At 42.0% G+C, this 12,389-nt stretch overlaps 1 protein-coding gene across 5 annotated transcripts in view; it reads left to right on the top strand.

Annotated features, from left to right (window-relative positions):
* LOC106611560 (glutamate receptor 2) overlaps positions 1-12,389 on the top strand; it is an 81,006-nt gene that overhangs the window by 62,231 nt on the left and 6,386 nt on the right. For all 5 annotated transcript variants that reach the window (XR_006771036.1, XM_014211905.2, XM_014211907.2 and 2 more), the window contains exons 9-13: positions 5,624-5,731; positions 6,064-6,270; positions 6,439-6,806; positions 11,729-11,927; positions 12,025-12,272. Coding sequence is in view for 4 of the 5 variants with exons in the window: in XM_014211905.2 (XP_014067380.1) it covers positions 5,624-5,731; positions 6,064-6,270; positions 6,439-6,806; positions 11,729-11,927; positions 12,025-12,272 (1,130 nt within the window). In the remaining variant the exon portion in view is untranslated. The remainder of the gene's footprint in view (positions 1-5,623; positions 5,732-6,063; positions 6,271-6,438; positions 6,807-11,728; positions 11,928-12,024; positions 12,273-12,389) is intronic.

Here is a 12,389-nt window from a genome sequence, read left to right as displayed (position 1 = left end):
GTACTGTGAGACTCACGCGCGTGCCCGCGTCGACCGAATGCTTTGTTTTCTTTCCTCTGTTTACCGAAACGGAGATCCCCGGTCGGAATATTATCACTTTTTTATGAGAAAAATGGCATAAAAATGGATTATAAACAGCGGTTGACATGCTTCGAAGTACGGTAATGGAATATTTAGAAATCTTTTGTCACGAATTGTGCCATGCTCGTAACCCTGATTTACCATTTCGGATAGTGTCTAGAACGCACGAAGAAAACGCCGCTATTTGGATATAACGATGGATTATTTTGGACCAAACCAACATTTGTTATTGAAGTAGCAGTTCTGGGAGTGCATTCTGACGAAGACAACAAAGGTAATCAAACTTTTGTAATAGTAAATCGGAGTTTGGTCAGGGCTAAACTTGGTCGGTGTCTAAATGGCTAGCCGTGATGGCTGGGCTATCTACTGAGAATATTGCAAAATGTGCTTTCACCGAAAAGCTATTTTAAAATCAGACATATCGAGTGCATAGAGGAGTTCTGTATCTATAATTCTTAAAATAATTGTTATGTTTTTTGTGAACGTTTATCGTGAGTAGTTTAGTAAATTCACCGGATGTTTGCAGCCATCCACTTCTTTATGTCTGAAACACAGGCTTCTAGCGAGGGCAATTTTGGGGCTTCACCATGTTTCATTGAAATGTACAGCTGTGTGTCGTCCGCATAGCAGTGAAATTTAACATTATGTTTTCGAATGACATCCCCAAGAGGTACAATATATAGTGAAAATAATAGTGGTCCTAAAACGGAACCTTGAGGAACACCGAAATTTACAATTGATTTGTCAGAGGACAAACCATTCATAGAGACAAACTGATATCTTTCCGACAGATAAGATCTAAACCAGGCCAGAACTTGTCCATGTAGACCAATTTGGGTTTCCAATCTTTTCTCCAAAAGAATGTGGTGATCGATGGTATCAAAAGCGGCACTAAGATCTAGGAGCACGAGGACAGATGCAGAGCCTCGGTCTGACATCATTAACCTCTCTAGGGTAGGTGGCACCAAATCGTCCCACCTACGCAACAGCCAGTCTAATCCCATGGCGCGATATTCAAATACCTTAGAAATGCTATTACTAACATTTCTCAAACATATGACTATTTTACACCATTTTAAAGACAAGACTCTCCTTTATCTAACCACACTGTCCGATTTCAAAAAGGCTTTACAACGAAAGCAAAACATTAGATTGTCAGCAGAGTACCCAGCCAGAAATAATCAGACACCCATTTTTCAAGCTAGCATATAATGTCACATAAACCCAAACCACAGCTAAATGTAGAACTAACCTTTGATCTTCATCAGATGACAACCCTAGGACATTATGTTATACAATACATGCATGTTTTGTTCAATCAAGTTCATATTTATATCAAAAACCAGCTTTTTACATTAGCATGTGACGTTCAGAACTAGCATACCCCCCGCAAACTTCCGGTGAATTTACTAAATTACTCACGATAAACGTTCACAAAAACCATAACAATTATTTTAAGAATTATAGATACAGAACTCCTCTATGCACTCGAAATGTCCTATTTTTATTTATTTTTTTATTTTTTTTAAATAGCTTTTTGGTGAAAGCACATTTTGCAATATTCTAAGTACATAGCCCAGCCATCACGGGCTAGCTATTTAGACACCCAGCAAGTTTAGCCTTCACCAAAATCAGATTTACTATTACAAAAGTTTGATTACCTTTGATGTTCTTCGTCAGAATTCACTCCCAGGACTTCTACTTCAATAACAAATGTTGGTTTGGTCCCAAATAATCCATCGTTATATCCAAACAGCGGCGTTTTGTTCGTGCGTTCAAGAAACTATCCGAAATGGTAAATCAGGGTTACGAGCATGGCGCATTTCGTGACAAAAAAATTCTAAATATTCCATTATCGTACTTCGAAGCATGTCAACCGCTGTTTAAAATCAATTTTTATGCCATTTATCTCGTAAAAAAGCGATAATATTCCGACCGTAATCTGCGTTTCGGTAAATAGAGGGAAAAAAAGAAAGACGGGGGCGACCAGTGCATGCGCCTAAGCCCACTGTCCCCTTATCGGCCACTTGACAAAGGCGATAATGTGTTTCAGCCTGGGGCTGGAATGACGACATTCAGCTTTTTCCCGGGCTCTGAGAGCCTATGGGAGCCGTGGGAAGTGTCACGTTACCGCAGAGATCCTTTGTTTTGGAAAGAGATGTCAAAGAAAGCCAATAAATGGTCAGACAGGCCACTTCCTGTAAAGGAATCTCTCAGGTTTTTGCCTGCCATATGAGTTCTCTTATACTCACAGACACCATTCAAACAGTTTTAGAAACGTTCGGGTGTTTTCTATCCATATATAATAAGTATATGCATATTCTAGTTACTGGGTAGGAGTAGTAACCAGATTAAATCGGGTACGTTTTTTATCCGGCCGTGTAAATACTGCCCCCTAGCCCTAAGAGGTTAAAAGGTCATTTACCACCTTCACAAGTGCAGTCTCAGTGCTATGACGGGGTCTAAAACCAGACTGAAGCGTTTCGTATACATTGTTTGTCTTCAGGAAGGCAGTGAGTTGCTGCGCAACAGCTTTTTCAATTTTTTTTTAGAGGAATGGAAGATTCGATCTAGGCCGATAGTTTTTTTTATAATTTCTGGGTCAAGAGAGGCTTTTTCAAGAGAGGCTTTATTACTGCCACTTTTAGTGAGCTTGGTACACATCCGGTGGATAGAGAGCCGTTTATTATGTTCAACATAGGAGGGCCAAGCACAGGAAGCAGCTCTTTCAGTAGTTTAGTTGGAATAGGGTCCAGTATGCAGCTTGAGGGTTTAGAGGCCATGATTATTTTCATCATTGTCAAGAGATATAGTACTAAAGCACTTTAGTATCTCCCTTGATCCTAGGTCCTGGCAGAGTTGTGCAGACTCAGGACAATGGAGCTTTGGAGGAATACGCAGATTTTAAGAGGAGTCCGTAATTTGCTTTCTAATGATCATGATCTTTTCCTCAAAGAAGTTCATAAATGTATTACTGCTGAAGTGAAAGCCATCCTCCATTTGCGAATGCTGCTTTTTAGTTAGCTTTGCGACAGTATCAAAAAGACATTTCGGATTGTTCTTATTTTCCTCAATTAAGTTGGAAAAATAGGATGATCGAGCAGCAGTGAGGGCTCTTCGATACTGCACGGTACTGTCTTTCCAAGCTAGTCGGAAGACTTCCAGTTTGGTGTGGCGCCATTTCCGTTCCAATTTTCTGGAAGCTTGCTTCAGAGCTCGTTTATTTTCTGTATACCAGGGAGCTAGTTTCTTATGACAGATGTTTTTAGGGGTGAAACTGCATCTAGGGTATTGCGCAAGGTTAAATTGAGTTCCTCGGTTAGGTGGTTAACTGATTTTTGTCCTCTGACGTCCTTGGGTAGGCAGAGGGAGTCTGGAAGGGCATCAAGGAATCTTTGGGTTGTCTGAGAATTTATAGCACGACTTTTAATGCTCCTTGGTTGGGGTCTGAGCAGATTATTTGTTGCAATTGCAAACGCAATAAAATGGTGGTCCGATAATCCAGGATTATGAGCAAAAACATTAAGATCCACAACATTTATTCCATGGGACAAAACTAGGTCCAGAGTATGACTGTGGCAGTGAGTAGGTCCAGAGACATGTTGGACAAAACCCACTGAGTCGATGATGGCTCCGAAAGCCTTTTGGAGTGGGTCTGTGGACTTTTGCATGTGAATGTTAAAGTCACCAAAAATTTGAATATTATCTGCTATGACTACAAGATCCGATAGGAATTCAGGGAACTCAGTGAGGAACACTGCATATGGCCCAGGAGGCCTGTTAACAGTAGCTATAAAAGTGATTGAGTAGGCTGCATAGATTTCATGACTAGAAGCTCAAAAGACGAATACGTCATTGTTTGTTTTTTTGTAAATTGAAATTTGCTATCATAAATGTTAGCAACACCTCCGCCTTTGCCGGATGCACGGGGGGTATGGTCACTAGTGTAACCAGGGGGTGAGGCCTCATTTAACACAGTAAATTCATCAGGCTTAAGCCATGTTTCAGTCAGCCCAATCACATCAAGATTATGATCAGTGATTAGTTCATTGACTATAACTGCCTTGGGAGTGAGGGATCTAACATTAAGTAACCCAATTTTGAGATGTGAGGTATCACAATCTCTTTCAATAATGGCAGGAATGGAGGAGGTCTTTATACTAGTGAGATTGCTAAAGCGAACACCGCCAGCTTTAATTTTGCCCAACCTAGATCGAGGCACAGACACGATCTCAATGGGGAAAGCTGAGCTGACTACACTGACTGTGCTAGTGGCTGACTCCACATTGGAGCAGACAACCCTGGTTCCTGGGGAGATCATCTGCCTGTTGGGCGGGGACCCCTGGAGCGTTCTGTGTCATCGGGATCCATTGTCCCAGGCGCACAGGACAACTTGACACGGAGATATGGAACTGTGGGTTTGGCCCCTGAAAGGTTGAATTTGACGACTAGGGGTTTACTCTCGAACGTGATTACAACTATACAGTCAGCGCGTGATGAATTGAACCTGAGTTTACAAATAATTAAATAAATAAAATAAGAATATATTTGTTTGGTTAACAGTTATGCAACACCCAATTCCTGATTTACTTATGTTGCGCATTTATCCGCATTACTACAGTTTCCCTGCGGGTTTGAGCCTTGGACTGCCATGGTTCATCGATGGGGCTGTGTGGGAATGCGCATTATCAAGACACAACAGATGCCCTGTTGTTTTGGACTTGGGGTTCCTTATGTGAGTTCTGGCATTCCAGACTCCTTGGGTCTCCGTGTGAGACTTTTTGGAGCTGGTATGGACTGGGGTTGATGTTAGGCAGTTTCCTGTGGCTTTGAGCCTTGGACTGCCGTGGCAGTGCGCCAGTACACAGTTTCCAGGTTACTGCAGGTTTTCTGTGGGTTTGAGCTTCAGGCTGCTGTGGTACATTTAGTCTGGTCAATCCTATCCTTTACCAAGTCATGACCGGTGTTCTGTTATTTTGGACTTGCGGTTCTTTGTACTAGTTTGGACATTCCAGGCTCGCAAGTTAAGTATTGTTCTTGAGCTGGTGAAACCTGTGTGTGCTTTGGCTGCCGTGGACTTTCTAGTTTGGTACCCTCTGAGCCGGCTTGGGGCGTGATTGTATGTCCCCATAGAAAGTTATACAGACTGACCGACTGAAAGGGAAGGTACTGTTAGGAATATAAATACTGTTTCCTGAAGGAGGGAACGAGGTACAACATATTTTGGCCCCGCACCGTCAGTGGTTTTGAGCTCGCTGAAGAGCAGTACGGAATTGAGGAAATGTATGCGAGCTCCGATATTATAGCCAGGAAGGCTTTCAAGGGTGGGCTCGGCCTCCATTGACCCGTTGGGCGTGATTTCAGATTGCTTTCAGATTGGCGTGATTTAAGACTCCCCATAGTATGTTATACCTCGTTCGCTCCTTCAGGGAACAATAGTTATATTCATAACTGTATGTTTACACATCTGAAACAACATCGCTGTCTACCGTCTCATGACATTATGGAATTGCTCATTCACTATTTATTATTTTCTCCACAGATTGGATATTGGAACGAAGTTGACAAAATGGCTGTCACAAAATCAGACGTGTTTCCGAATGACACAACAGGAATGGAAAACAAAACTGTCATTGTGACCACAATCTTGGTAATGACGTATCATTGACTCTATTCATACCAACTGACTCTTTAATTCACAACAATTGAATTGAAAATCCTTGGATTAGTGTCTTACTTAGCAATTGTTAGTCCATAAAAACATGATTCTATAGTATTACTGTGTCCATATTGACACTGATGCGGTTCTAATATGGACACTGTACATACATAAACAAACCCATAGTAGTCTACTTCTATTTAAGAGCTGTTCATTCATTCAGTGAAAAGCCTCTAAATGTATACAGCTAGCATGTATAGCATGATGTAAAGGCTAAAGGCACGCCTACTGGACTGAACAGTATTTTTGGTTTTCTCCCTCAGGAAGCCCCATATGTAATGCTCAAGAAGAATGCTGACCTTTTTTTAGACAATGAAAGATACGAGGGCTATTGTGTAGATCTGGCTGCTGAGATAGCCAAGCACTGCGGCTTCAAATACCAACTGAAAATTGTGGGGGATGGAAAATATGGAGCCCGAGACGCTGAGACCAAGATCTGGAACGGAATGGTGGGAGAGCTTGTCTATGGGGTAAGAAAAGAAATGCATGGACCTTATAATATTGATCGAATCCAATAACTTGCTGTATACGAACATCCTCAGTAGTTCCCTTTAAACACTACTAATGCCCACCCGGTTTCCCTAGAACAACATCAGCTCTTTATAACATCAAGCGCTTTCTCTCTCTCTCCTCCCCAGAAAGCTGATATAGCTGTGGCACCGTTGACCATCACCCTCGTCCGAGAAGAAGTAATAGACTTCTCCAAGCCCTTTATGTCACTGGGTATTTCCATCATGATCAAGAAGCCCCAAAAGTCCAAACCTGGGGTCTTCTCCTTCCTGGACCCTCTGGCCTACGAAATCTGGATGTGTATCGTGTTTGCCTACATCGGTGTGAGCGTTGTGCTCTTCCTGGTCAGTCGATTCAGCCCATATGAGTGGCACACAGAGGAGTACGAGGATGGCCAGATCCAGACTAATGAGTCTACCAACGAGTTTGGGATATTCAACAGTCTCTGGTTCTCCCTCGGCGCCTTCATGAGACAGGGCTGTGACATCTCGCCTAGGTGGGTTTCAAACTGCCTCCTGATTGTATGTTGTTAGGCTGGCTCAGTGTGACTTACTAATATTCGTACACTGATATTCTTGGTGAATTTCGCAACTCATGCTACAATGAGGATCTAATCATCCCCAGCTTCCATTTGGCCCCCCACCTCTCCCCTGTAACTATTCCCCAGGTTGTTGTTTTAAATGGCATTGTATTCTCAAGAATCTTACAGTGTAATATAAGGAGGTAAAGATATACAATGCATTCGGAAAGTATACAGACACCTTTACTTTTTCCACATTTTGTTACGTTACAGCCTTATTCTAAAATGGATTAAATCATTTTCCCCCTCATCAATCTACACACAATACCCCATAATGACAAAGCAAAAACAGATTTTTAGACATTTTTGTTCATTTATTAAAATGAATATGTCATAGTTACATATCACAGAACCTTTACTCAGTATTTTGTTGAAGCACCTTTGGCAGCGATTACAGCCTTGAGTCTTCTTGGGTATTATGTTACAAGCTTGGCACACCTGTATGTGGGGAGTTTCTCACATCCTTCTCTGCAGATCCTCTCAAGCTCTGTCAGGTTGGGTGGGGAGCGTCGCTGCACAGCTATTTTAAGCTCTCTCCAGAAATGTTAGATCGAGTTCAAGTCCGGACTCTGGCTGGGCCACTCAAGAACACTCAGAGACTTGTCCCGAAGCCACTCCTGCGTTGTCTTGGCTGTGTGCTTAGGGTCATTGACCTGAAAGGTGAGCCTTCACCCCAGTCTGAGGTCCTGAGCATTCTGGAGCAGGTTTTCATCAAGAATCTCTCTGTACTTTGCTCCGTTCATCTTTCCCTCGATCTTGACTAATCTCCCAGTCCCTGATGCTGAAAAACATCCCCACAGCATGATCCTACCAGCACCATGCTTCACCGTAGGGATAGTGCCAGGTTTCCTCCAGACGTGACACTTGGCATTTAGGCTAAAAGAGTTCAATTTTGCTTTCATAAGACCAGAGAATCTTATTTGTCATGATCGTTAAGTCCTTTAGGTGCATTTTGGCAAACTCCAAGCGGTCTGTCATGTGCCTTTTACTGAGGAGTGGTTCCATCTGGCCAATCTACCATAAAGGCCTGATTGGTGGAGTGCTGGAGAGATGGTTGTCCTTTTGGAAGTTTCTCCCATCTCCACAGAGGAGCTCTGTCAGTGACCATCGGGTTCTTGGTCACCTCCCTGACCAAGGCCCTTCTCCCCCGATTGCTCAGTTTTGCCGGGCGACCTGGCCACACACAATACCCCATAATGACAAAGCGAAAACAGTTTTTTTAGACATTTTTGCTAAATTATTAAAAATAAAAAACAGAGGAGCTCTGTCAGAGGAGCTCTGTCCATTTAAGAATGATGGAGGCCACTTTGGGGACCTTCAATGCTGCAGACATTTTTTGGTACCCTTCCCCAGATTTGTGGCTCAAGAGAATCCTTTCTCGGAGCTCTACGGACAATTCATTCAACCTCATGGCTTGGTTTTTGCTCTGACATCCACTGTCAACTGTGGGACCTTGTATAGGCAGGTGTGTGCCTTTCCAAATCATGTTCAATCAGATTAATTTACCAAAGGTGGACTCCAATCAAGTTGTAGAAACCTCTCAAGGATGATCAATGGAAACATGATGCACCTGCTCTCAATTTTGAGTTTCATAGCAAAGGGTCTGAATACTTATGTAAATAAGGTATCTGTTTTTTATTTTTAATAGTTTAGCAAAAATGTCTAAACCTGTTTTCGCTTTGTCATTATGGGGTATTGTGTGTAGATTTAATACATTTTAGAATAAGGCTGTAACGTAACAAAGGTCAAAGGGTTTGAATACTTTCCGAATGCACTGTATACTGAACCAAAATATAAACGCAACAGTTTCAAAGATTTTACTGCATTACAGTTCATATAAGGAAATAAATTCATTCGGCCCAGATCTATGGATTGCACATGATTGTGAAGCCAGTTGGATGTACTGCCAAATTCTCTAAAATGACATTGGAGGCGGCTTATGGTAGAGAAATTAACAGTAAATTATCTGGCAACAGCTCTGGTGGACATTCCTGCAGTCAGCATGCCAATTGCACACTCCCTCAACTTGAGACATCTATGGCATTGTGGTGTTTGACAAAACTGAACATTTTAGAGTGGCCTTTTATTGTCCCCAGCACAAGGTGCACCTGTGTAATGATCATGCTGTTTAATCAGCTTCTTGATATACCACACCTGTCAGGTGGATGGATTATCTTGGCAAATGAGAAATGCTCACTAACAGGGATTTAAATAAATTTGTGCTAAACATTTGAGAGAAATAAGCTTTTGTGCATATGGAACATTTAAAGGATATTTTTTTTTACTGCTCATGAAACATGGGACCAACACTTCACATGTTGCGTTTATATTTTTATTCAGTGTATATTAACGATACTTCTCCAAACTTTTTTTCAGGACATGACACCTGGATTTAAATTCAATTCTCTGTTGAGTGATATAAAAAAGCTAGTATTTTATACATCTTGGTATCATCCTGATATGATCCCTTCCATTTAATACACATCCTGTACACTCCTGGCAGTCCTTGTGCCCCTTGACGTACAGTTTATTATGTAAGCAGACGTGCCATGTCTTGAAATATCATAGTCCCAGCTGTAATTAATTCAGTGTCATATTAGTGCTGGGCGTATAGGGATTTAATGAAGTGCGAATGCAGCCGATTATGTTAAGCAGGATCCCACTTTGCACCAGAGAGGGGACCGTCAGTCACATGAATTCCTGGGAGATTTGTCATCAAGACATCAGCTATTACCCACCGCGTCCCTTTACACATGACTGGGCCTTGATGTTGTTTACTGGAAGAGCTAACTCTGTATATTTGCTCCAGTGTGCTCAGTTTCCCTTGCTATGTCATTACCGGAGATGTCTATGGTCATACCATTTCTTTATGCACACTCAATCAGCTATGAGTTTAATGTACAGTTGAAGTCGGAAGTTTACATACACTTAGATTGGAGTCATTAAAACTTGCTTATCAACCACTCCACAAATTTCTTGTTCACAAACTATAGTTTTGGCAAGTCGGTTAGGACATCTACTTTGTGCATGACACAAGTCATTTTTCCAACAATTATTTACAGACAGATTATTCCACTTATCATTCACTGTATCACAATTCCAGTGGGTCAGAAGTTTACATACACTAAGTTGACTGTGCCTTTAAACAGCTTGGAAAATTCCCGAAAATGATGTCATGGCTTTAGAAGCTTCTGATAGGCTATTTTGAGTAAATTGGAGGTGTACCTATGGATGTATTTCAAGGCCTACCTTCAAACGCAGTGACTCTTTGCTTGACATCATGGGAAAATCAAAAGAAATCTGCCAAGAGCTCAGAAAAAAATGGTAGACCTCCACAAGTCTGGTTCATCCTTGGGAGCAATTTCCAAATGCGTGAAGGTACCATGTTCATCTGTACAAACAATAGTACGCAAATATAAACACCATGGGACCACGCAGCCGTCATACCGCTCAGGAAGGAGACACGTTCTGTCTCCTAGAGATGAACGTACTTTGGTGCGAAAAGTGCAAATCAGTCCCAGAACAACAGCAAAGGACCTTGTGAAGATGCTGGAGGAAACCAGTACAAAAGTATATATGTCCACAGTAAAACGAGTCCTATATCGACATAACCTGAAAGGCCACAAAGGAAGAAGCCTCTGCTCCAAAACCAGAATTAAAAAAAGTCAGACTACAGTTTGCAACTGCACATGGGGACAAAAATCTTACTTTTTGGAGAAATGTCCTCTGGTCTGATGAACCAAAAATAAAACTGTTTGGCCATAATGACCATCATTGTCTTTGGAGGAAAAGGGGGAGGCTTGCAAGCCGAAGAACACCATCCTAACCGTGAAGCACAGGGGTGGCAGCATCATGTTGTGGGGGTGCTTTGTTGCAGGAGGCAGTGGTGCACTTCACTGAATAGATGGCATCATGAGGGAGGAAAATTATGTGGATATATTGAAGCAACATCTCAAGACATCAGTCAGGAAGTTAAAGCTGGGTCGCAAATGCGTCTTCCAAATGGACAATGACCCCAAACATACTTCCAAAGTTGTAGCAAAATCATTAAAGCAAAACAAAGTCAAGGTATTGGAGTGGCCATCACAAAGCCCTGAACTCAATCTCATAGATAATTTGTGGGCAGAACTGAAAAAGTGTGTGTCAGCAAGGAGGTCTACATCCTGACTCAGTTACACCAGTTCTGTCAGGAGGAATGGGCCAAAATTCACCCAACTTATTGTGGGAAGCTTGTGGAAGGCTACCCAAAACATTTGACCCAAGTTAAACATTTTAAAGGCAATGCTACCAAGTACTATTTGAGTGTATGTAAACTTCTGACCCACTGGAAATGTGATGAAAGAAATAAATCATTCTCTCTACTATTTTTCTGACATTTCACATTCTTAAAATAAAGTGGTGATCCTAACTGACCTAAAACAGGGATTTTTTTTCTAGGATTAAATGTCAGTTTTAAATGTATTTGGCTAAGTTGTGTAAACTTCCGACTTCAACTATGTATCCTCTATCTTCAAAGGCATGTGTGGATGTTTGGTGTTGGAAAGAGGGATTTGAGCACTTTTCAGGCTGAGTGCCCTTTGAACTTTTGCATGTTATCGTATACCTCTCACCTCTGAATAGCTTGTACTCTATACTGACAACATGTACATATTGTGATGTTTTGCAAACATTTTGGAGCTATTGTCTAGTAAAGATTTTGTACATTTCTTGTTGCCCTACATGCCAGGAAACAGTCTTAAGCCATCAAATTAATCGATTGTGGTCCACCAGTGGGTTTGACCATCCATTTGGGAAACAGGGATCCAATAACTATTTTGGGTTTTTTTTTTTCTCACCAGATCCCTCTCTGGGCGTATTGTTGGTGGGGTATGGTGGTTCTTCACTTTGATCATCATCTCCTCCTACACGGCCAACCTGGCTGCTTTCCTCACTGTTGAGAGGATGGTGTCGCCCATAGAGAGTGCTGAGGATCTGGCGAAGCAGACCGAGATTGCCTATGGAACACTGGACTCCGGCAGTACCAAGGAGTTTTTTAGGGTAAAAGACAAATGTACTTATTAATCCCATGGTAATTACGCATTTGTTTCTTCATACAGTAACTGATATATCTGTATTTGTCCTCTCCACCTTCCAGCGCTCCAAAATTGCCCTATTCGATAAGATGTGGACTTACATGCGGAGCGCAGAGCCCTCTGTGTTCGTGAAAACCACAGCAGAGGGGGTGCTGCGGGTGCGCAAGTCCAAGGGCAAATACGCCTATCTGCTGGAGTCCACCATGAATGAGTACATCGAGCAGCGGAAGCCTTGCGACACCATGAAGGTTGGCGGCAACCTGGACTCCAAAGGCTATGGGATCGCCACGCCCAAAGGATCCTCATTAAGGTGGGTGGAATAGTATAACAATGTTGTTCCTAATGTTGTTATAGTATCCCACCTACCCTGATGTAGCTTTGCTTATGTGTTCTGGTTTGTATAAGGAGATGAGGTAAAACCCCTTAA

This window comes from Salmo salar, chromosome ssa09, assembly GCF_905237065.1.
Source record: "Salmo salar chromosome ssa09, Ssal_v3.1, whole genome shotgun sequence".
Taxonomy (NCBI): Eukaryota; Metazoa; Chordata; class Actinopteri; order Salmoniformes; family Salmonidae; genus Salmo; species Salmo salar.
The sequence above is the reverse complement of the archived record's forward strand: the minus strand, read 5'-3'. Positions and strand labels throughout refer to the sequence as shown.